Below are 23,653 nucleotides of genomic sequence, written 5' to 3' on the forward strand. Positions count from 1 at the left end.
TATTTGTTCTTTCTCATGTATTCATGGTGATGAGTATCATGTTTTAGATTCCAGGTACAGGATTCCCTTCAGGATTTCTTTTAGGGTTGGTCATGTGGTGGTAAATTCCCGCACTTTTTGTTTGCCTGGGAAATACACTATTTCCCCTTCATTTCCAAAGGATAGTCTTGCTGGGTATAGTATACTTAGCTGGCAGGGTTTTTTTAAATTTTATTTTACTAATTTGAATATATCATCCCATTCTCTTTTGTCCCACTGAGAAATCTGCTGTTAGTCTGAGGGGGACTCCCTCATAGGTGACTTGATGCTTTTCTCTTGCTGTTTTATGATCCTCTCTTTGTCTTCGACTTTTGACAGTCTGATCACAATGTGTCAGAGAGGACCTTTTTGGGTTAAAACTGTTTGGGGATCTTTAAGCCTCTTGGATGTGGAAGTCTGTATCTCTACCACTACCTGGGATGTTCTCCACCATTATTTCATTGAACATATTTTTGATGCCTTTTTATTTCCCCTCCCTTTCTGGAACACCCCTTATGTGCTTATGGTTATCTGTTAGCTCTCTTAGATTTTCTTTATTTTTTAAATTCTGCTGTTTTTATTTTTTATTTATTTGTCCACATGGGTTCTTTCAAAAAGGCTGTCCTTGAGCTGAGAAAGTTTTTCTGCTGCTTGATCTAGCCTGCTGTGTGCACTCTGAATTGCAGCTTTTAATTTGTTACATAAATCTTTTATTTCCAGGAGTTCCGCTACACTCTTTTTTATGGTATTTATTCTTTTGTAAATTTCCTCCTTTGTGTCCTGGATTGTTTTTCTCATTTTGTTGTGTTGTCTAACTGAGTCTTCTTGTTTCTCACTGAGTTACTTTAAAATTGTTGTTCAGAATTCCTTTCCACACATTTCAAAGGTTTCCTGTTTTTTGTGGTCTGGTATTTGAGAATTACAGTATTCCTTTGCTGTTGTCATATCTTATTGTGTTTTTTGTTTGTTTGTTTGTTTGTTTGTTTGTTTCTTTTAAATTTCTAGTATCCCTACATTGATGTCTAGTCATAAGTGAAGCAGTTGCTTCTTCTATTACTGGGTGGCTTTTGAGGAGAGAGACTGCCTCCTGTAGATTTGTTCTTTATTGCCCATTGGGTAGGGTATTTTAGTTTTGGTTCTGGGTAGGCACAGTAGTTTCAGTAGTTCTTGGAAGACTGCTGTTATTTTGCATAGAGTCAGTAGTTCTTCGTAAACTCAGTATTTCCAGTGGCCCAGCAGCTACACCTGTGACTGAGGTCAGGCATGTGGCTAGGCCCATGTCAGTGAAAATTAATAGATACCTCACAAGGAAGAATGAAAAATGTGTTTGATTTTTAAAAATAGATTATTTTTAGAGGTTTATGTTCACAGCAAAGTTGAGTACAAAGTACAGAAATTTCCCATGCACCCCTTCCCCTCCTCATGCACAGCCTCCCACATTACAGCATCAACAACCAGATAGTGTATCTTTTACAGTTGATGACTCTACATTGAGAGACACATCATCATCACTCAGAGTCCGTAGTCCACATTGAAGTTTACTCAGTGTTTTATGTTCTACGGCATTGGGCAAATGAATAATGTCATGTATACACCATTAGATATTCACACAAGATAATTTCACTGCCTTAAAAAAATCCACTGTGTTCCACCTACCCATCCCTCCAACTCCTCAATAACTGGCAACTACTGATCTTTTTACTGTTTTCTCTTTCCCAGAATGTTATATAGTTGGTATCATACAGTGTGTAGCCCCTTTACATTGGCTTCTTTTGTTGCAGTGAATTACTGTGAACTCACAGGGAGAGTCAGGAAATACCGAGGCTTAAAAAAGAAAACAGAGTTTATTGAAATGCTGGCATTTAGCCCAAAGGACTCATGTCCAAAGTTTGAGCACCCCAAAGCAGTGGGATAGTTATTTTTATATCATAGCATTTCAGGGTTTCTGTAACCAAGCAAGAGCAGTGATCTTATGATTTTATGTGGTTATGACTTTGTCTCAGGGTGGAAAAGAACAGCAAGAGAAGCAGGCTGCAAAATTCTGTTTTAGCAGTCTGTGGTAACCACAGGGTGAGATCGAGGGAGCCTGCTGCTGCATGACATCCGGGTGGGGGTCTTGGTTACAGCATAGTGTGGTACAGCATGGATGTTTAATGGCCACAGCCAGGCTGGACATAGCCAGGTAAGTATGAGTGCCTCAGTTTCACTTAGCAATATCTGTTTAAGATTCATCCATGTCTTTTCATGACTTGACAGCTCATTTATTTTTAGCACTGAATAATATTCCATTGTAACTCATTTAATTTTTTAAGACAAAAGAAAGTTCTCCAAAAAGTTATCTTTTGCTTCAGGCTGGTTTTGGCACACCTCCAACTGTTTCTTCTCCCCTGCCTCTAAATGTTTCATCTCCTCTCACCTTAAGGACATTAATTTCTGGAAAAGTTTAACACACAGTTAGCATGGACTACTTCTCTGTCACATTAGGAGAGAGCAGTGTCTGCAAAAGGTGGTTGTCACACTCATTTTATTAATTCCAGAGCCATTTCTTCAAAAAAAAATGTACATGGAAGCCCTAAGTAGAATACAGGTAAAAGTGAACCTGCTCAGATGAAAACAGGTTGGAGGGCAGGTCCCAGAGCCCACTGGCTGAGGAGCTGCATGCCCCCAGCCCTCCCAGGGCTCACAGGCATCCCCAGTGGCCCCCACACATCTGCAGCTTCCTGTTAATGGCTCACCTCAAAGAATGGGAACTAAAGCTGGAAAACTTGGACCACGAGAAAAAGAAGGAGGGACAGACAGACTGATCAGAAGGAAGGTCCTTGGTGTGCTATGCTGTGCCTGCATGGGGAACCCCACAGCACAGGACAGGAAAGGCGCAGACAAGTCCCACAGCCAAGCTCTGTGATCACCTTAAATGTTATGATGGAGAGAAGGGGCCTCAGAAAGCAAACATCTCTCATCAGTGGAGTGGCCATTATTTTATTTGACTTGTAGCTGAGGAAAATGTTATATTAGATGTGCAGCTAAGTGACAGGGAACTTAGTTTGACCCCCTTGTTCTGCAGATGGGGAAAGAAAAACTCAGAATTAGGGCAAGAATCACACCTCCTATTGCCCAGCCCAGAGTCTTTCTTCCACCCCAAACTTCCTCCTCTCTCCACCTTAGGCCTCAAAGTGTCAGGGGAATATGGGTAAATATTTCCAATTAACAAGGCTTTTTGAAGGTAGTTCATAAAATTCCTCTCAATATTTTTATTTGCTCTTAATTTAATATATTCCTCTCTTCTTTAGTGCTTCAGTTGTCTAACAATAACAAAAAAACTTCTTCAATAAATCTCACAAACCTAGTAAATTAACCTGATGAATATGGTAACTCATAAATCTCTTAAATATTTGCAAACTTTGTAAAATTGTGTAAACTTTAACCTAAAATTTCAAGTCTAAATATTAAATTAGTCAAAAGCATATTAACTTCTAACTGCAAGGTTCATCTGTTGGATACTCCAAAATGCCAAATGCTTGTCTCCGTAGTAAATATTTACTACATATGCCAAGATTATTCTTAAACTTACAACAAAAATAGTAATGCTATGGTTTTTAATTACTGTATCACATTTCTATCATAAATTTAATTTTAAGATTGGAAGAGACTGATAGAATGTTATCTGCTGTGAAAACAATGATCATATCTCAATCCAGCTGGTGTTACTAACCCAAGCACGCTAAGGTCACCTCCTTAACTGGCAGTTTGCTCTTCAGCCAGAGATTTGGGCAAGTTGTGAGATCTGGAGCTGTAGACATCCAGGGAGATTTATGGACAACTCAGACTGCCACGCTGAAACCTTCTGATGGTCACTGTTCAATAGGGAACCCCAACATGAGTTTAGTTAAGCCTCACCCGCTTCTGCGACTTCTGTAGTCTCCATCACTGACTCAGTCAAATATAGCTTAATCAGCCCCCTCCCCATCCCCAGCCTGATTCAATGCTAGTTTGTATCCCACTGACCTGAACACTGATTCCATCTGGCCTTCTTTTGGTGCTCAGCTGTGACAAGCTTCTATGAACTTACCAGCCCCTCTGCCCCTGGGCCCTGCACAGCCAGCCTCTGCTTGTTGCTCAGGCTCAGAGGGGCCATCTCTGATGCACCCACACAAAGCAGCCTTGGTCTAACACATCTTCTGGTTTTGTTTCCTGCCTGGGAGTTATCTCTCTCTACCATGAAATAAAGTTGTTTACAATGCTTCAGCCTCCTGCAGGTTTGCCTTCTCACACTTAAATACACATTAAACGCTGTAATGAAGTTTCCCCGTATATCTGTCCTAACTCTCTCAGACTTTTTTTAAAGGAACGACTGTTCTAAGTCTTAGAAATGACACAAGTTCACTTTTGTTTTAAGCATCTGTCAAGTCCACATGGTAAGATGTCTTTGGAGAAGATGAAAGATCTCCACCTGCAGGAAAAATGCCTACAGCCAGAAACAAAAGAACTGAATGGAATACTCATGGCCAAGATGATAACTGATAACTGGGACAAAATCTGGGATTTCCAAGCAAAACCTGATGACCTCCTCATTGCAACCTATGCAAAGGCAGGTAGGTATAAGGAAATGGTGGTAGGATAAAGCCAGCCCTAGCAGAGTGGTGGTCCCTGATGTAGGCCTCCTAATTTAAAAATGCAGGATTTCACCAGCGCTGACTCCTGGAAAAAATGAACACCGGATTTGCTCGTGAGCTCCCATCCCCCAGGATCCAAGACCTTCCCTTTCAATTAGGTCCCTGATAGAGAAAGAAATGACCAGAATCCTAAATCCCCAAGGGGGTTTAGGACTGGATGAGTGGTAAACTGATTTGAGAGTACAGAATCTGAGAAGCAGCACCGAAGTTCTTACAGTAGATCTTGACCACCCAACCAACCCTGCTTGCTCTCACCTGCTAAGCTCTCCTGGAATCAGCTGCAGTCCTTCCCTAAGGAGATTTACCCAGAGGAGGACGCAGAGGTGGAACTGAACACTTGCACCCTATATAAAAATTCTAACCCTAACCCAAAACCTCCGCGAGTGTGCTGGGAAAGATCTGAGAAATGGGCGGTGGCATTTACCAGAATTTTATAAAATGAAGAGGAGTTTGGGAGGAAAGCAAGGGTTGGAAAAGGCACAGCATATTCCAGGTGGGAACAGAGGGTATCACCACCAGAAAAGCCTGAGATAAAATGACAGAGGGTCCCTCCCGGTTACCTGTACTTATAATTTCATGCATTTGGCCGAGTGAGCGAAGGGAAGAACTTTAAGCTGAAATCAGTTCGAGAAAGTTTCTCCGTGGCCGCTTGACTCAACAGGAGAAACACTAGATATTCATATCCAGAAAGATTCCAGCAAAGGTTCTGTTCCCGCAGTTCCTCAAAACCGCATGCGAATGTGTTTCTGTCCTCCTCAGCCCCGCTCCACCACGTACTCAGCGCTCACCGGCCAGAGCTCTCTGAATAAACTAGGGCAGGCTAGGCTAGGCTTCCTGCCAGCAGGATTCGGTTTCTCAAGAATCTCCTTTTCTGTGTGGTTTGCACTGATCTGAACTTTAACCTGTATTGCCCCTGAGGGCAGAAATTCCACTTCTGTTCACCTTGGAAATTATGCAGTCAGCCCTGAGGCCCTCTGTACGATGGCCCCAGACTCTCTCCAGCTCTCTTCCCCCAGCTCTCCCACGACCGCCCGAGCTCTGGTGAGCCCTGCTTACGTTTCCCAGCATGGAATCTGCTTGCCTTCCTTTTAGTTCTGGAGGTTTCCCACCTAGGATGCGCTGCCTGATAACAGGGGTGGACTTTCCACTCCCGCTTCAACCTCACTCCAAAGCTATCGTCTCCTCAACTGTACCTTCCTGTCCCCTCAGCAGTAAGTCAGCCCTCCTGCTCCAAGCTCCTGTAGCACTTTCACACCTTTATGGCCCTTCCCATACACTGTTCATCTTTAAGTTGTCTGTATATAGGTCTCACATGTCAGTTAGCATCAGATGTGGCCACAAGCCACAGAGACACCAAAAGTAGTAAAGAACAAAATGAGTATCTGGTGGGCAATTAGCACTCTCTGACTGAGTCCAGTTTTTTGCCTACCCATATGTCCAGTTACACCCCTCTTCTATATCAGTTAGAATTTAATTTGGCTGTAAGTGTCAGAAAACCCAAAATAACATATACACACAAAAGCAGTCTGGAGGTTGGTAGCCCAAGGATGAAATTGTGTCTGCACCGATCATCAGCGACTCTGCCTCCTTCTAAGTTTCTGCCCTTCTGCCTTCATGTATGGCTTTTGATTTTATGCTCCAAAATGATTGCTGGAGCCCCAGTCATCACATGCACATTCCAGACAGCAGCAGGAAGGTAGGAAGAGAGGAATAAGGTCATGTTTCCTCCCTTTAAAGACAAGTTCCCTGAATTGCATGACCACGTCTAGCTGCAAGAAAGATTGCAAAATGTAGCCTTTGAGCCAGGCAGCCATATGTCCAGCTAAAAAGTGAGGATCTATTAATTTTAAAGAGAAGGGAAGAATGAGTAGTAGCTGAGCAAGAGGCAGTCTCTGTCACATCTTATCTGCTCCAAACATATTGTAAACTTCTTAGAATAGGTGCAATGGCTGATTCATCTTTGTCTCTATCTCCATTTATCTGATTAATATTCATTCAATCAAGCTGTATTTACTAGTTGCAAAGCCATTTGCTGTGTACTAGGGATAAAGAAAACAAAAGGAGGAGTCTCAACTCCATTGAGTTCTTAGTCTCACAAGGGAGCAGATTTGGAGGCAGAAAATGAGCAAGCAGAGTCACCTGTACTCAGGGGAGAGGCTGCGCCCACCATGAGTGTCACACAGAGTAGGTTTCAAGAGAGCAGATTCTGCTCAACACTCAACAAATGTGGATTTTGGTGAATAAGGGACTAATCAAGGAAATAGAATCAAATTGTGCCATGAGTAGGCAGAGTGGAGCATAACACTTGCTTCTAGGCACAACCTGGACACAGGAGATTGTGGACATGATCCAAAATGATGGGGACGTGCAGAAGTGCCAGCGTGCCAACACCTTTGACCGGCATCCTTTCCTTGAATGGACTCTGCCCCCGCCCCTCAACTCTGGTGAGTTTGCCCAACGGGGACCCAGGAGATTGTAGCCACTGTGCTGGGTCAATCATTGTTAACAAGTTATTATGCATCATGCCAAATGTACTAAGAAATGTAAGACATAGACAGCACCCTTGAAGAGTATGTAATCAAGGTGGGAATAAGGGATATGTTTTTATAAAGCAAATAGTTACAAATAGTAGCTTTGTGATAGAAGACAACCCTACAATGAGGAGGCTCAGACTGATTGGAATCAAACAGTCCAGCTTCCAGTGCTGGTTTGGATTCTTATCTGGGTGACCTTGAGCAAGTTATTATACTTCTTGTAACCTAGTGTTTCTTCATGTGTAAAATAATAATACATAATATGTATTAAAAACCTATAACTGATTGAGCCAATTATTCCAGCAACATTGGTTGAAAAGTTTCTTTTCTCTCATTGAATTGCTATGAACACTTTGGCAAAATCAAAATACATACCATATATGTATGGGTATAATTCTGTATTTTCTATTCTCTTTCTTTCTATTGTGTGCTCTAGGATCTTTACATTCCCATATGAATTCTATACCATGTTGTCCATTTCTACCAAAACAAACAAACAAGCAAAAACTTGCTGATTTTTTTGGTTGGGATTACATTGAATCTATACACCTATTTGAGGAGAATTAATACCCTAACAAAATTGAATTTTCTGACCAATGAACATGGTTTATCTCCCCAACTATTTAGTCTTTCTTCGATTTCCCTGTGCAACACTTTTTAGCATTCATTATATAGGTCTGCCATGTCTTAGTCAAATTTAACTCTAAATACTTTTTATTTGATGCTATTATGAATGCCATTTTTTATATTTTAATTTTTAATTTTCTGTTGCTAATATATTGAAATATAATTGATGTTTGTATTTGACATTGTATCCTGCTACCTGGCTCATTAGTTCTAGTAGCTTTTTTGTACATTCTATTGAACTTTCTACATAGACAATGATGTCTTCTATGAATAAGTAAAAGTTTACTTCTTTCTAGCTTTGATGTCTTTTATTTCTTTTTCTTGCCTTGTTGCACTCTCTGGAACCTCAAGAGCAATGTCAAACAGAAATCATGAGAACAACATCCTTGCCTTATTTCCGATCTTACTGGAAAAGCATTCAGTCTTTCAAATTTAAGTATGATGTGAGCTGTAGAGTTTTTAAAAGATGCCCTTTATCAGTCTGACAATGTTTTCTTATATTCCTTGCTTTTTCAGATTTTTTAATCACAAATTACTGTTAGATTGTGTCAAATGAAATTAGGAATTTAATTTATTTGCTTTCATTCATTCTCAACATTTTTATTTGATCATCGTGTTAAATGTGTTTGTTGTCTTTCATATGTAGTATTTTCATCACATTTTATTTCATTACATTTTTCAGAATTTTTATTATTTTACTCCAGAGTTGTTTAGTAGATATTTTTAACTTCCAGGTGAAAGGGCTTTCTTTAATATTGACTTTGTCTTTAATTTCTAGTTGTATTGCATTGAGTGTTGTTTCTAAAATTCTAACTTTATGAAATTGACTGATATTTTATTTGTGCTTTAATATATAATCAATTTTTGTGAATATTGTATGTGCATATTAGAAGAAGGTATATTGTCTGTTATTGAAATATCTAAAATATCGAATGTACTATTCATTGGTTAAATCTTTTATATCTTTCTTTTCTTTCACTTTTAATTTTGGTTTATTTATTTATTTATTTATTTATTTATCCAATTGCTCTTTCTTGCACTGAAAGTTAAACTATCTGATTATTAATGTGTTTTTATTTCTCCTTACATCTGCTATGGTTTTTGTTTTATATAAGTGGTACTCTATTATTTGGTACATAGATCTTCATGATTATCATATTTCGTTGATATAATGGGGTCTTTAGCATTGTAAATCTTCTTCTTTGTCTTATATAATGCTTTTGAGGTTGAATTATACTTTATCTGATACGATCACAATCCCTGATTTCTTATCACTTCAATTTGTGTGATCTATCCCTATTCACTCTTTTATTTTTACACTTTATAAATCAATGTGTTTTAGGAGTGTCTCTCATATACTGCATATAGTTGAGTTTTCATTTATGAGCCAATTTGAAAAATAGTAAAAAATGATTTAAGCCTAGTCACATTTATTGATATGACTGATGTGTTTGGTTCCAATTATGTCACAATATTATGTGTTAAAATTACTGAATGCAACAGATAATATTTACTGTGTTTCATAGCCTATTTAGTGTGTCTTTTTGTGTTTTTTTTTTTTTTAATTTGTATGTAGGTATATTTGTTTGTTTGCGGGATTTTGTTGTTATCGTTGTTGGCTTTTTTGTTTTTATGTTTGGTGCTTGGGAAAGTTTGTATGTATGTTTTCCTAGTGGTTTTCTGTGTATTATTATTTTTAATAAAGTCTTAGATCCATTTCTCTTGATCTTTCACTCTGATTTTCCAGCTGCTAAGAAATACTGTGATTCACCCTGTCATTTATACATCAGTTAGTGAATGATCTTATTCTACATTTTAAGTTGTATTATTTCTGCTTTGTTAGATCCTTAATGCTTACACATCATTCTTCTATTCATGACATCACTTTATTCATTTTTAGTTCTAGTATTAAGTAGTGTGAAATGTTCATCATCATTCCTTTGGAATAAGTTTTCCAAGTCATCTCTTTGTCGAATGAAACTCATTCTAGTAGATTTCTCAGGAAGAGCACGTGTGTACTGTATTCTCTGAGTTTTTGCACATTCAAAACTTTTCTCTCTAGTCTTAATAGTTGAAGCATAGCTTGGCTCGGTATAAGATCTGTTATTCATATTTTCTTTCCTTAAGTTTCTTTAAATGCTGCTTCACTGTTTCCTTACTTCACATGCCATTTTTTGAAAAGTCTGATGCCATTTTCAATCTCTTGATTTATGAACTGTTAGTTTCTTTTTCCTGGGGGCCATAATATTTTTTTAAATGTGTAATAAGTTATGTTTCAGAGTTGATTATTATGAATTGACTTTCCCTGATACCCCATGGTTAAAATATAAATTCAAGTCTTTTTTTCCAAAAAGTTTTTTCATATTACACGTTTAAATATTATTTTCATTCCACTATTGTATTTTCTTCTCATGGAGTCCAATTTACCCAGTGTTGGACCTTGTTTACCTGTCTTCTGTGTCAGCCTCTTTCTCTCTGACCCTTTTTGCCTCTTTCCTTATCTTATTGTCATTCTCTTGTTTGTTTTCTTGCTTTTCTTCAATAGTCTTTATTAAATTTCTATTTAGGTCTATTTTTCATTGTCTGCCTTTTAATTTAATCTTCATTTGTTATGTTTTGTCTTTTTCTTCTATTTCTTTCTGGAATTCAGCAAAATCTTTTCTTTACTTCTTCCTTCTTCTTGCCCATTTCTGTTTGTAGTTTTTTTAATTTCTGATATAATATTTTTTTTAATATTTCCAAATTATCATTTCAGGATATTTAACTCACTTTGAAATGTTGTGTTATAATTTTTTTCATCTTTGTATTTGACTTCAGATGGTTGAAAGCTTTGATTTGACTTTTCTGATTTTTATAGTAGTTTTGTGTCAATGAAGCCTGCTTTTTATTTTTTCTTTGTTTACATTTCATGGGCATAGTTCCAAATCTGAATGTACCTTCTTCTGTCAGTTCTGCTCTCTTCTGTGCAGTTTGATTTATGACTAGTATTGGTGGTTAGGGGAGAAGGAGGAATTGGCATGCATTTTTTATTTTACTTTTGCAGGATTTTTACTTTAATTTTCTTTCTCTTATTTCCTTCTTTTCCTTCACTGCCGTGTCTCAGGGAGTACCTCCCCTTCTCTGTATATCTGATTCTCTGTCAGGAGCTATGCTTCTCCAAAGCTGCCACCCCTGCTTTACCTGCAAGTCACTTCCCTAAGGCTGATGCAGTCCTTGGCCAAATCTCAGCCTGTGTTCAGTATTTTAGCACTTGGCATTGGAACCTCTATTTACAGGAGTATTTTGAGTATCCTTTATCTCAGTCTTCTTTGCTTCTCTACCGTTTTTCACAATGTCCTTTAAGCCTCCCTTTTATGGTTTTCTATATCCAAACTCTGACTGATTTCAAATCCCAGTTCTCACATTTATTAACTTGGAAAAATGACTTGACCACTATAAGTCTCACTTTATTGTTCTGGTACATGACTGGTGGCTGTTGTGATTCTTGGCCTTGAGAGTAAAGGGTCAAAGAAAGACTGAAGCTCTTTAGATAGAACTGCTGGGATACAGAGCTGGTCGAGGAACCTCTGTCCCCAAAGAGAGGTGTCAGCTCTTCTCCATCTGCCTTTCTTCTACTCCTTATTGCAGTGATAGAAAAACCCAAATGACAAAATATTTAAAGGCTTGTTGGGGTCATAGTTCTCATGAACCTCAAACCTCCTGAAGCATCTTCACCTGTCCACAAAAGAACACACCAATAATCAGCAAATAAGGGGAGTAACATTGCCTCCACAGTTTGCAATATCTCATTATGGCTCTCCTCCACCAGAATGAACAGTGAAGTTGTCATCAGGAGGGACATAGACATGTAAAATGGTTATTTTAGATAAAAAGCCAATTATTTGGTCAACCCGATTCCAGATGTTCAACAACAACAGTCGTGAACCCATGTAGCTGATGAGAAGTGCTTGGCTGAATGGTGTGGCCTTATTTCCCAGGTCTGGATCTGGCTAACAAAATGCCTTCTCCTAGAACTCTGAAGACCCATTTGCCTGTTCAGATGCTACCACCATCATTCTGGAAAGAAAATTCAAAGGTAAGAAGAGCCCACTCTTCAAACCCAGTTTTGATCAGTATTGCCAAAGAATGTTTCTAAGTAGAAACAAGCAAAGACATTGAAAGAGAAGTAACCAGTGGAGCTAGAGGGCTGATGGGGGCATTACGCCACATTCCCACACACCCCGTTCTGCATCTGCCTTTCTTTAAAAATATTATTTATGGATAAATGTTAGGAAGTTTTCAGACAAAACCATTTTGATTGTCTGCCTACTAAGCCATATTCAAAGAGGATAATCACTGAAATATAGCAGGTACTTTCTGAGGAAGCCTGGTTTCTTGGTTTGGGGAATCAGGTGACAAGGCAGAGTTACATGTGAGAGGGACCTCTCAGTGCCACAGGTCTGACCCTGTGAGGGTGAGTCAGGGAGGAGGGCTGGAGGCTCAGACTGCAGTGCAGCTCTGAGCAAGGTTCAGCAAAGCTGATGGGGTCCTCCAGCCACAGTCAGCCATCAGAGAGTTCAATATCCCATAGGTGGGCCTGCCTTAGCACCCCTGCAGTGCTCCCTCACTAGCCAAGAGCAGCCCTTGGGAAATGCGTCCTCTAAAGGAGCACGGTGGTGGGTCCAGAGAGCTGCATCACTACACTCTCCACAGCCAGAGATCTGAAGAGCCATGTTCACGGCCACTATCATGTTCACCCTGGTGTCAGAAATCCAGTCCCCTTCCTTTCGGGATGAAAAATCTGATTTTGTCAGTGTGGAAATAAGACTAGATGGGAAACTGCTCCAGCCCCTCCCATCCTGCAGCCCAGTTAGACTTCTTGCTTAATGAAAGCTTGAGGGTGGGGGAGTTTATACACACTGAAAAATACCACACATGCACTAGGTTCTGAATGTTTGTTTCCCCCCAATTATTGTATGTTGAAATCCTAACCCCCAATGTGATGGCATTGGGAGTTGGGGCCTTTGAGAGTCGATTAGGTTATAAGAGTGAATCCCTCATGATGGGATTAATGCCCTGATGAAACAGCCATCTATGACAAAGCAGCCCTCTCCAGATACTGAATCTCTCAGTGCCTTGACCTTGGACTTGACAGCTTTTAGAATGTGATAAATAAATTTCTGATACTTAAAAGCCACCCAGTCTATGGTATTTTGTTATAGCAGCCCAAATGGACTAAGACACCATGGGTAGCCTCCTCAACCTCCAAGAATATCATAGTTAGGGTGACTGTAGCATTTATCAAGCAAACCAGGACACTTCTGAGAGAGGAAAAGGATGCTCTTAATAACTGTGCTAAGACCACAGATGTGAATTGGAACTGTGTCTGCACACACTGAAAGAGGTGTCACCATGATCGTAGAAACATGTGCACGTTCAGTTACTCAAATGGTGTAGTCAAGATTCTACTAGAGGCTTTCTAAGATCATGGTCCTCTGAATAATGATATTTCTCTGTTTTGTTTTACTCTGCCCCTCACTCCACTTGCTGGCCATTTCCAGATTATTTATGTGGCTAGAAATGCCAAGGACTGTCTGGTGTCTTACTACCATTTCTCAAGAATGAATAAAATGCTGCCTGACCCCGGTACATGGGAAGAATATGTTGAGACATTCAAAGCTGGAAAAGGTAGGTGAAAGAAAACTGTGGGTTCATATTTCCTTATTCCTTCATTTGCTGACATCAGAGCAGAAGGTTTTTTATTAAACAGTTGTATCCCTCAAAGTCCTGGGAGGAAGTAAAGTACACTCAAATGGGTCATCTGGAGAGATTTTTAAAAAAGACTATTTACAAAGTTATGGGCACAATTTAAGGAAACCAGCAAGTGCTAGTACAGTATTATGGGAGACCATGGCAGAGCCATTGCCCCTTAAAGACAGGAGCTGTTTCTTGACAGCAGCTGAGACCTTTGTGGGGAGCATTCAAGCACATGGGGGCCAACAGGGAGGGCATCAGGGAAGCAAATGCACTGTCCATCCTCTCCTGCCTGCTAAGCCTTTCCATGCTTCTTGCTGCACAGTCCAGCTACAGGTCTGAGGGCAAAGGAGCTCAACCACACCATCCCTGCAGGTCAACTACAGGGACCTGTGCAGGTGGAGAGGATGAGCTGGAGTTTGTAGGGCCACCAGAAGGAATGCAGTGCACCTCCCTTCACCCACTTATGTCACAGAGAATAAAGTGCCCAAATATCTGGTAATTGTAGATTTTTCAGAGTGATAGACTTCTTTTCAAAATCAGCCTCTTAGGAAACAGTATTTATTGCATAGCACTGACAATGCAACATGAAGTGATGCAGGGAAAATAAAGGTTATGAATCTCTGGCCACAAAACAATCTCCCGTGGAATAGTAACTTCAATGGTAGAAATATGAGCCAAAGAATCAGAATACTTTTTATATTCTTTAAACATTAAAGAAAGTCCCTGTCTACTGCACATAAGAATTCTGCCCGGGGTCTTTGTCTTCTGGTTGTTCTTATTAAATGTACTTGTTTTACAAGTTTCCAGCAGCACTGACATCTTGTCTCTTTCTTCCAATCAGTGCTGTGGGGCTCCTGGTATGACCACGTTAAGGGATGGTGGGATGTGAAAGACCAGCACCGCATTCTCTACCTCTTCTATGAGGACATGAAGGAGGTGAGGGCAGTGTGGTCTCCATGAGGCCCCCCACAACTGGCTGTGACACACACAATGAGAACCCTCTTCCCATGGGCTTGCCCGATCAAGAGCCCAGTGCGAGTCTTCTCTCTCCGTGATGCTCTTTCCAGCTCATTTTATCCTCAGAAGCTGTAACTACATTTTTGGCCTTCCAAATGTCCTTTGTCTCAGCTCAGTTTCCAGAAGATTCCTCTTCCTCAGGAAATTGGATCCTGACAAGAGTTTCTTTACCTACAAAATGGTATCACGTCTATCTCAAAAGATTATCATAAAGATTTATGCAATCATATTTGTAAAGTGCACATAGTTGTATTCAAGAAACTTAGCTTCCTTCTCCCACTTCCACACCCCAAATCCACATCACAAAGTGAAGTTTAATCCATGCAAACATTGTCAGGGTTAGTCCCACGTATTGGGACAGTGGACTGGTTTCTCCATTTCAAGTCATTGTGTGTGAGTGACACCACAGACAATGTGGACCCATGGATTAGCATCCTAGAGTTACGAATCTATCTCCTATGCCAGTGCTAAGGAGTCCTCTAAAATCTAAGCAGAAGCTACAGCTTCCTCTCTTTCTGCCTCTTCTTCATCAGAAAGAACTGAGGAATATGGGTTCTCATTTCTGGGTCAACTTGAGATTTTCATTATCATCACCCCACTGACCTTTTGTTAAACTCATAGACGCCTCATGTCATCTCTTACACCACACGCTAGAGTTCGTTCTGCTGTGCGTCACCACACGGACCCTCCTTCACACCTTCCCTGATCCCCCCAACAGATACCACTGGTCCTTCCCCCAACTCTCCTGGCACTCTCTGTAGGCAGCAGCATGTACTTTCTCAGCTATGAATTGCCATTGGTTGTGTTTTTGTCTGACTCCCCTGCTGCAGGGTCTCCCTGGAGGGCAGGGTTAGCCCTCATCTTCCTGCTGCAGCATCTGGGACAGCACAGTGCCTTGAACTCATAGCCATTTGACAATATTGATTGGTTATATTTGAATTGATCCCTTAACTCATCTCTCTAATGGAACTGTTTGTCCAAACAGAACATCATCCCTAATGGAAGACCTAAAATGATGGGCCTTATGTAACTGTTCCACATACAGGATCCAAAGCGGGAAATTCAGAAGATATTGCAGTTCCTGGAGAAAGACATACCTGAAGACGTTCTGAATAAAATTGTCTATCATACCTCCTTTGATGTAATGAAGCAAAACCCAATGGCCAACTACACCACGTTGCCCACCTGCCTTATGGATCATTCCATCTCCCCTTTTATGAGAAAAGGTACATGAGACTTATAGTCTAAGATGCCAAATGAACTCTGTTGTCCGCATGGTCTACTTAGATTTCCTGGTAATGTTTCATACCTGTATTAGTCTGTTTCTGTTGCTTAGAACGTAAGTACCTGAAACAGGGTGATTTACATAGAAAACAAAACTTACTGCTCACAGCTTCAGAGGCTGGGAAGTCCAAAGTCCAGGGAATACATCTGGTAAGGGTCTTGGTGGTGGAGACAGTGACCCAGGAGTCTCACATGGCAGAAAACGTGGAGTAGAGAGAGCAGGAGCTCTCTCCTTATTTACTTTCCATTTGAAGCCCTCAGAACCGTGCCCCTGACCACCATTATTAACACGTTCGTGATAGCATAGTCATGCCATCTAATCACCTCCCCATACCTCCTCAAGACTCTGCCCTTCAATTACCATAATAGGATTTCCCACCGTCACGGTTACAGTGGAGAATTAACCCTCGATGAGTTTTGGGTGGGGGGCATCTAATCTACAGCAGTGACAGCACAGTGCAACTTTTGAGAGGCAAGCTTCCCGTTTCTCCCCGTCCTTGCACAAATCCTGCAAGTGCATGCTCACTCCCCTGTACTCCTGCAGCAAGCACTGAGATTTTGCCTTGTTTCAGGGATGCCTGGGGACTGGAAGAACTACTTTACTGTGGCCCAGAATGAAGAATTTGACAATGACTACCAGAAGAAGATGGCAGGAAGCACCCTGACCTTCCGCACAGAGATCTGAGAGCGTCTAGGAGTCGGTTCTCCACTTTCTTACCACACTTTAGCCACTGGGGCCTTGTGATTAGGGATACTTAAAATAAAGACAAGCTTCCCCCAATCCTGAGCTGTTCCACATTATCTGTAGAGCCAGTATTGCCGTGTTAAGACCTAATCAACATGCGATCAAGTCCCGGGTGTAAGTTTTAAATTATGCTGCATGATCATTCTCATAGACACTTACCACATGATAATGTGGCCAAATAAACGCAACTTAACTCCGTCACTGTCTGCAGCAGTTGGCCTCCCAGGGGCAAAATTCATGAAAAGAGATAAATTTGTAATGGTAGAATTTCAACATGAGAAAAAGCGAACAAGAGAAGCAAAGAGGGTGAGAAGTGCGTGCAGGGAAATGCAAGAGGGGAACAAACTTTATTCTCAACAGTCAAGATACATTCAAGAATGGGAGATGCAGGACGGACCAACCCTGAAGATGCTCGATTACGAGGTGCAGAGGACATGAAGAATTGGATCCAGTGATCCGAGATGGTGGCATGTCCCAGGAGAGAGGCTCCAGCTGTTCCGTGGAGCGGATGACGAGGACACGGGACAAAGGAGGGACTCTGCCCACTTCTGCTGCCAACGCAGGGCTGGAGAGCAGAGAGGGTTTGTCTTCCAGGTTGTCTTCCATGAGAGAGAGGGAAAAGCCTTAAAATAGCCAATATTCAGCACCTAACACACTTAAAGTAAAACTTGAGTATCACATTTTGAGAAAATCAGCAAAATTGGCAGCATTACCAAGTTGCTCAGCTACACATGTAATCGTGTTCTATTTCTTCTTCTTTTTATTAAACCCTGTCTGAAGAAAGTGTCCGCCATCATTTACACAAGTGCATTATCTTAAGAATGTCGGGAAGGTGCGTTTTGTGGGAGGGGTGGTTTTCTGTAGCACTAAATCGTAAGGTACAGAAAATTATCTCCTCCACCCAGCAACAGAGAAAGCCCGTTTGCATGCTTTTGTCTTTCCACTCTCTAAGGTCAGCATGCCAAGAGAGACTGTTTGAATCACATATTACGTATTTACACACACACACAGATTTCTAAACGTGCCACAGTCTTGGAAGATCAAGTTGTGAATGTTCGTGAGTTACTTCGAAACTACTCACTTAGCAGGAGATAAAAAACAGACATGGGAATAGAACTATTAAGTCAGTCATAACGTTTTAGACTGAGAGTGAGACGCATCGGGAACATCACTCAACAGTCTCCCTTTTGGACGAGAAGACTGGGAACCAGGGAGAGAGGGGCCCTGACAGGCCGTGGTGCCTGGGGTTGAGTGGGTCCCCCAGTTACTGGCTGGTGTGTGGTCACACATGTGCTATTGGAATCATGTAGACAGCAAAGGCCCCTCTTCAGACCACATCTTGCCCTTTTCACCTCTGCCAACTAGCCTCCACCTGGGGACATTCCACCAGAATGACTCACATGAGGCTGTGGCTCCAGTTCTCCCTCAGATGTCTCTGCCTTGCTTCTCCTTTTGCCCTTCCCAGGAGTCCTGGACCACTCTGGTTTGGAGCTGCCCCATTCATGAATTGCTTTCTGCTCAAATAAACTCTTTAAATTTTTACTGTGCCACAGTTTATCTTTTAACAGCTCCTGCTCTCTATTCTTTTTCATCTTGGTGGACTTGGAGCTTATGCTGGAGGAATCTGATGACCAGCTTTCATCTCAAAGAGGTTTACTCCTAAGTGGAACCCCCCTGCCCCCACTGCCTTCGCCACCCCTGCCCTCCCCTCTCTGCATCATGGGTTGCTGGTCCAGGTTCACAGGGGCCGGAAACTGAGGACCCAGGGCCTCTAGTCATTTGGTATGGCTGGGAACTATGAATGCAATTGCTCTTATATTTTTAAACTCTTGTCATATAAACAACAGCAAGGGCAAAGAAGAATATGTGACCCACAAAGCACAAAATATTCACCATCTGGTCTTTTATGGAAAATGTTTGCTGAGCCCTGGTTTAGGAGAAGCCAGGCCTGCCCTGCAGACAGAGCCCCTGCAGCCACCCTGCACCCAGCCTGGTGCAGGCTCTGCAGCCCTATCCCACCCCTGCTCCACAGAGGAAGGGGAAGACAAATCAAGCAGATCTGAGGCCACTCTTGGTTTTCCAAGTGAATAAGCACCGTAGCCCAGGTGTGGCTGGAACAGAGCACCCAGTAAGACCACCGCACATGGCCGGCACTGATGCCACGGCCCTGCATCCTTTCCTCCCCGCAGCCCTGTCCTGCCAGCAGTGCCTCTGCCCATTCAGCCCAATCCTCAAGGGAGCCCCAGGGAGCATCCCTCCCGAGGCAGGAGCTGGGCTTTCCTGCCCCTGCCAGTCATTCCCTATGGACACCCCATGGAGTGTCAGCTCCTAGACTGGAGCTCGCAGAGCCTGGGGCACAGCCAATCCACACCCAAGGGCCACACTGAGCAGAGAACGGGTCCAGGCCCGTGGAAGAAGTGTGCAGGACTGGCGGGGGCCCAGGGCATCAGGAGGACCACCAGCAGCTTGGCTGCATGTGCCGGGAACTTCGGCGAGGACGAGCCCACTCCTGAGGCCCACAGGAGAAGCCTGCACCACGTAAGTGGCACCAAGAACCCAAGTTCTGTAGCTCAGAGGCTTTGTTCTGGAGCAGAAGCTGGGTGGCCCGTGGACACAGGGCACATGAGGCTGGTTACTGGGCAACAGCAGTGGTGGCATGGCGGGATGAATCTGCCAGCTGAGCATCATGTGCTCGGCCCTTGCCTTTGCCACCATGCTAGGAGGCCTTTCAGCTGGGTGGAAGGCCCGCTTCTTATCCCACCACACCTGCTGCCGTGACACGGATATGTGGCCCCTCAGGTGGGAACCACCTGGACCTGAGATATGTAATCCTAGTCCCCTTCCAATGGGCAGAAGGTCGGGGATCCCAGCCAAGGGGCTCCTGGGAGAGGATGTCCCCTTCTTAAGGTGGCAGGTTCTCCTATAATTGAGAGAACCGGAGTCAATCAAGAGTCACAGAGACTGAGATGGGGGCCTGAGAGCAGGCAGCCAGAGAAGAGGTCTGGGAAGGGCCCAAGCCCAGTCTCCTGAGGAAAGCACAAAGCTGAAGGAGCAAAGGGAAAGGGGGAGAGGACAGGAAGGACAGGGGAAGTCTACAAGCAGAAAGGATTCCCTGGGGAAGGCCTGAACCCTGAGCTATGACCATGGCAAGATTCCTAGACACTTAAACTAAAGGGACAAAAACACTGGCTTGTCTGGATGTATTAGATGGGTTTTAACTTAATTTCTGAGAGAAAGCTGAAAACACAAAACTACTTATACTTTTCCACTTGATATTGAATTTTAAAATAAAACCTCTCATTGCAGTAGACGGATGACAGATAGATGGACAGATAGTTATACATAACTGAGAGACAGGATAGAGATAGATTAGATAGAGACACATGCATAGAATTTTACACTGTTCTTAAGTGTATTTGGCCATGTGGGTACATCTTAATATCTGTACACCGTGGGATTTCACAGTGATGTCTGCCTTGCTCATCAGCCCCTAGCAGGATGTGCCTGTCTTCCAAGGATTTGATTTTGCAAACAGCCTTCGGGCATTCAAGTCTGGTGTGTACTTCTGTCAAAGCTGATTTAAAGCTGAAAAAATACTTTGAAATCATAAAGCAATCTTGAACACAAAGCTTTAGATGGCATGCCTGTCAAGGTCTGTGATAAAAGTCCTTGTGTTTCAGCTTTGCTTCTGGAATACAAATACAATCACACAGAGGTACTATGGGTTTGAGCTTCAACATCTGCATGGGGGAGGGGGTGCTGGGGTGGACACAATTCAGTTCACAAATGTATCCAATGAGTTTTTTGTAACATATGTGTATATGTAAAAATCTTTTTCTATTGCTACCATAATAAATTATCACAAATTTAGCAGCTTAAAACAACACGAGTTTATTATCTCATGCTTTGTAAGTCAGAAGGCAGAACAGGTGTCTCTGGGTAGAGTCAAGGTGTTGGCAGGGCTGTGTTCCTTTCTGGAGATCCTGGAGAAGAATCCCTCCCAGACTGATTCTGGGTGTTGGCAGCATTTGGTTCCTGTGGCTATAGGATTGAAGGCCTGTTTCCTTGCTGGCTGTCGGCTGCGGTTCCTCCTCAGATTTCAGAAGCCAGGCCTTGGCTCAGCATCTCTCTGTCTGCAGGCCAGCAGCAGCAGGTGAGTCGCTCTCGGGCTTCCGTTCTCTCTGGCCTCTTGTGCCACATCTCTGACTAGCTCTTCTGCTCCTCGTCCACTTGTAAGTGCCCAGGTGGTGACAGAAGGACCTCCTGGATAGTCCAGGACTATCTCATTGCCTTAAGGTCCTTGAGCTTGATCCCATCTGCAAAGTGCATTTGCCATGCAGTGCAACCTACTAGAGATTAGGACGTGGATAGCTTTGGGAGCCGTTATTCTGCCTACCACATTACTCATTTGAAAAAGACAGAAATATATGAAAATGGTAATTTCTGTGTGAGGGATTTTTGCTTGTACATTTGGGTTTATTCCAAAATTTTTGTTATATAAACATTTATACTCACTGTTAAAAACAACAGGCTACTTTTAAAGAAGCAACATGGAATTTTCAGACAGACATTGGCTACAGTTCTTGGCAAGTTATTGATCAAGTGACTCTTCCTTACATTTATAGGGATGATAATTATTCCTTTCTAATAAAATTGTGATATGCATTAATCAAGATAAGAAAAGTCTGCAAGGACCTCACATAGAAGAACTGCAGGAAATGTTCCTTCTCTTTCTTGCTGTCTTGAAGTAGACCACACCATAATCTCAGGAGTACCATTGAAACTCTACCTTCTTTGACAAATTATAAATAACAGCTGTTTCTTATATTGAAATTCTTTCAGAAACCATTTGTCTTCCATTTCTGAAAACATAGTCATTGTCCTAATCTGATTGACCCACTCTGGGAGCAGAAGCCACCATGAGCACTGGCCTTGCTCAGCAGGGCACCCCAGTCTCTCACTCATCCCATGGAGTGGTGGGCCAGATTCTTTAATTCAATTTTCAGCAGTCATTTGCTGTTACACCTTGTGTAAGGACCCTTTTGACTCTAACATTCTACCGCTCATATTATGCCAGGGTTAAAATGAGTTGAAGTATATAAGGCACTCAGCCCAGCACATGGAAAAGTAAATTGTTCAATAAATGTTAGCTTTTAGCTATTGTCATTTCATTATTGGCAGTAGTAATAAATGTCCCAGCACCCAATTACTCTTTGATAATACTGGTCCACTCTTCCTGCTTTCCTCTTTTTGCACATTTGAAAAGTCTCCTCTTAATGTGACCACAATGACCTGATGCAAAGATGGGCAAAGGACATGAACAGACATCTCACCAGAGATGAGGCACGAAAGGCCAGTACGCTGTCCTTTCCCCAATGTATGTTCTTGACTCCTTTATCAAAAGTCAGTTGGCTGTAGGTACATGGATTTATTTCTAGGCTCCCTATTCCATTCCATTGGCCTATGTGTCTTTTTTTGTGCCAATACCATGCAGATTTGGCTACTATAGTTCTGTAGTATAATTTGAAGTAAAGGAGAGTGATGACTACCACTTTATTCTTTTTGTTCAGGACTGCTTGGGGTATTTGAGGTCTTTTGCTGTTCCATATAAATTTTTGGATTTTTTTCTATTTCAGTGAAGTATGTCATTGGTAGTTTAATTGGGATTGCATTTAATCTGTAGATTTCTCTGGTTAGTATGGTTATTTTGACAATATTGATTCTTCAAATCCATGAACATTGTATGTCTTTCCATTTTATTGTGCCTTTAATTTTTTTAATAAGTGTTTTATAGTTTTTCCTGTAAATATCTTTCACCTCTTTGGTTACATTTATTCCTAGGTACATTTTTGTTGTTGTTGTTGCTATTGTAAATGGGATTCTTTCTTGATTTCTTTTTCTGCCAGTTTGTTGTTGGTATATAGAAATTTGTATGTTGATTTTGTATCCTGCAACTATACTGAATTTTTCAGGTATAGGAGGGTTTTTTTTTTGTTTGTTTCTTTGTTTTTTAGTAGAGTCTTTAGGTTTCTCTGCATATAAAATCATGTCATCAGTAAACAATTTGACTTTCTCCTTTACAATTTCATTGCCTTTTATTTCTTTCTCTTTCCTAATTACTCTTCCATTACTATGTTGAATAAAAGTGGTGAAAGTGGGCATCCTTGTTCTAGTTCACAGGGGAAAAGCTAAAAGCTTTTCAGTAAGTTCAGCATGATGTTAGCTATGTGTTTGTCACATATAGCCTTTATTGTGTTGAGATACTTTCCTTCTATACCATTTGTTGAGAGTTTTTATGATGAAGAGATATCAAGTTTTATCAAAAGTTTTTCTGTCTGTTGAGATGATCATATGGTTTTCATCTTTCATTCTGTTGATGTGATGCATCACATTTATTGATTTGCAAATGTTGAATCATCCTTGCATCCCTGGGATAAATCCCACTTGCTCTGGTGTATAATCTTTTTGATGTGCTGTTGGATTCAATTTTCTAGTATTTGATTGAGGATTTTTGCAGCTATGTTAATCTGGGATTGTATTAGTTTGTTTCTGCTGCTTGTGAATACCTGAAACTGGGTAATTTGTAAAGGAACAATATCTATTCCTTACAGTTTCAGGTCTGGGAAGTCCAAATCCCAGAGAACACATCTGGTGAGGGCCTTGTTGTTGGTAGCTCTCAGTAATGCAGGGTATCACATGCTGAAAATGGCCAGAGCAGAGAGAGACTCAGCTCCTCAATCTCCTTTTAAAGCTATCAGAAACATGCCCATGACTGCCATTAAACCAGCAATGAATTAATGCATTCACTCAGGCATGGTACTCATAATCTAATCCTCTTTTCAAGGTCCCACCTTTTAATTACCATATTAGGATTTACCACATAGAAGGATTTTACAGTGAGGGTTAAACACAATTCAATCCATAGCAGGGACATTGGCCTGTAGTTTTCCTTTTCTAGGCTCACAGAATGAGTTTGGAAGAATTCCATCCAATTTAATTATTTGAAATAGATTAAGGAG

At 41.6% G+C, this 23,653-nt stretch overlaps 1 protein-coding gene across 1 annotated transcript; it reads left to right on the plus strand.

The window, feature by feature from the left end:
* The first annotated feature begins 4,438 nt into the window (after window positions 1-4,438).
* On the plus strand, window positions 4,439-16,574 carry LOC134388967 (sulfotransferase 1C1). The gene is made up of 7 exons (XM_063112362.1): window positions 4,439-4,610; window positions 7,007-7,135; window positions 11,830-11,927; window positions 13,393-13,519; window positions 14,430-14,524; window positions 15,651-15,831; window positions 16,462-16,574. Exons 1-7 carry the CDS (start codon window positions 4,439-4,441, stop codon window positions 16,572-16,574), a joined length of 915 nt encoding a protein of 304 aa, XP_062968432.1.
* The last annotated feature ends 7,079 nt before the right edge of the window (window positions 16,575-23,653 follow it).

This window comes from Cynocephalus volans, chromosome 10, assembly GCF_027409185.1.
Source record: "Cynocephalus volans isolate mCynVol1 chromosome 10, mCynVol1.pri, whole genome shotgun sequence".
Taxonomy (NCBI): domain Eukaryota; kingdom Metazoa; phylum Chordata; class Mammalia; order Dermoptera; family Cynocephalidae; genus Cynocephalus; species Cynocephalus volans.

Coding starts and splice junctions, on each gene's coding strand:
- LOC134388967 (XM_063112362.1), top strand. CDS start 4,439: ATGTCTTTGGAGAAGATGAAAGATCTCCACCTGCAGGAAAAATGCCTA. Junction 13,520..14,429: donor GACATTCAAAGCTGGAAAAG/GTAGGTGAAAGA, acceptor TCTTCCAATCAG/TGCTGTGGGGCTCCTGGTAT. Junction 15,832..16,461: donor CTCCCCTTTTATGAGAAAAG/GTACATGAGACT, acceptor GCCTTGTTTCAG/GGATGCCTGGGGACTGGAAG.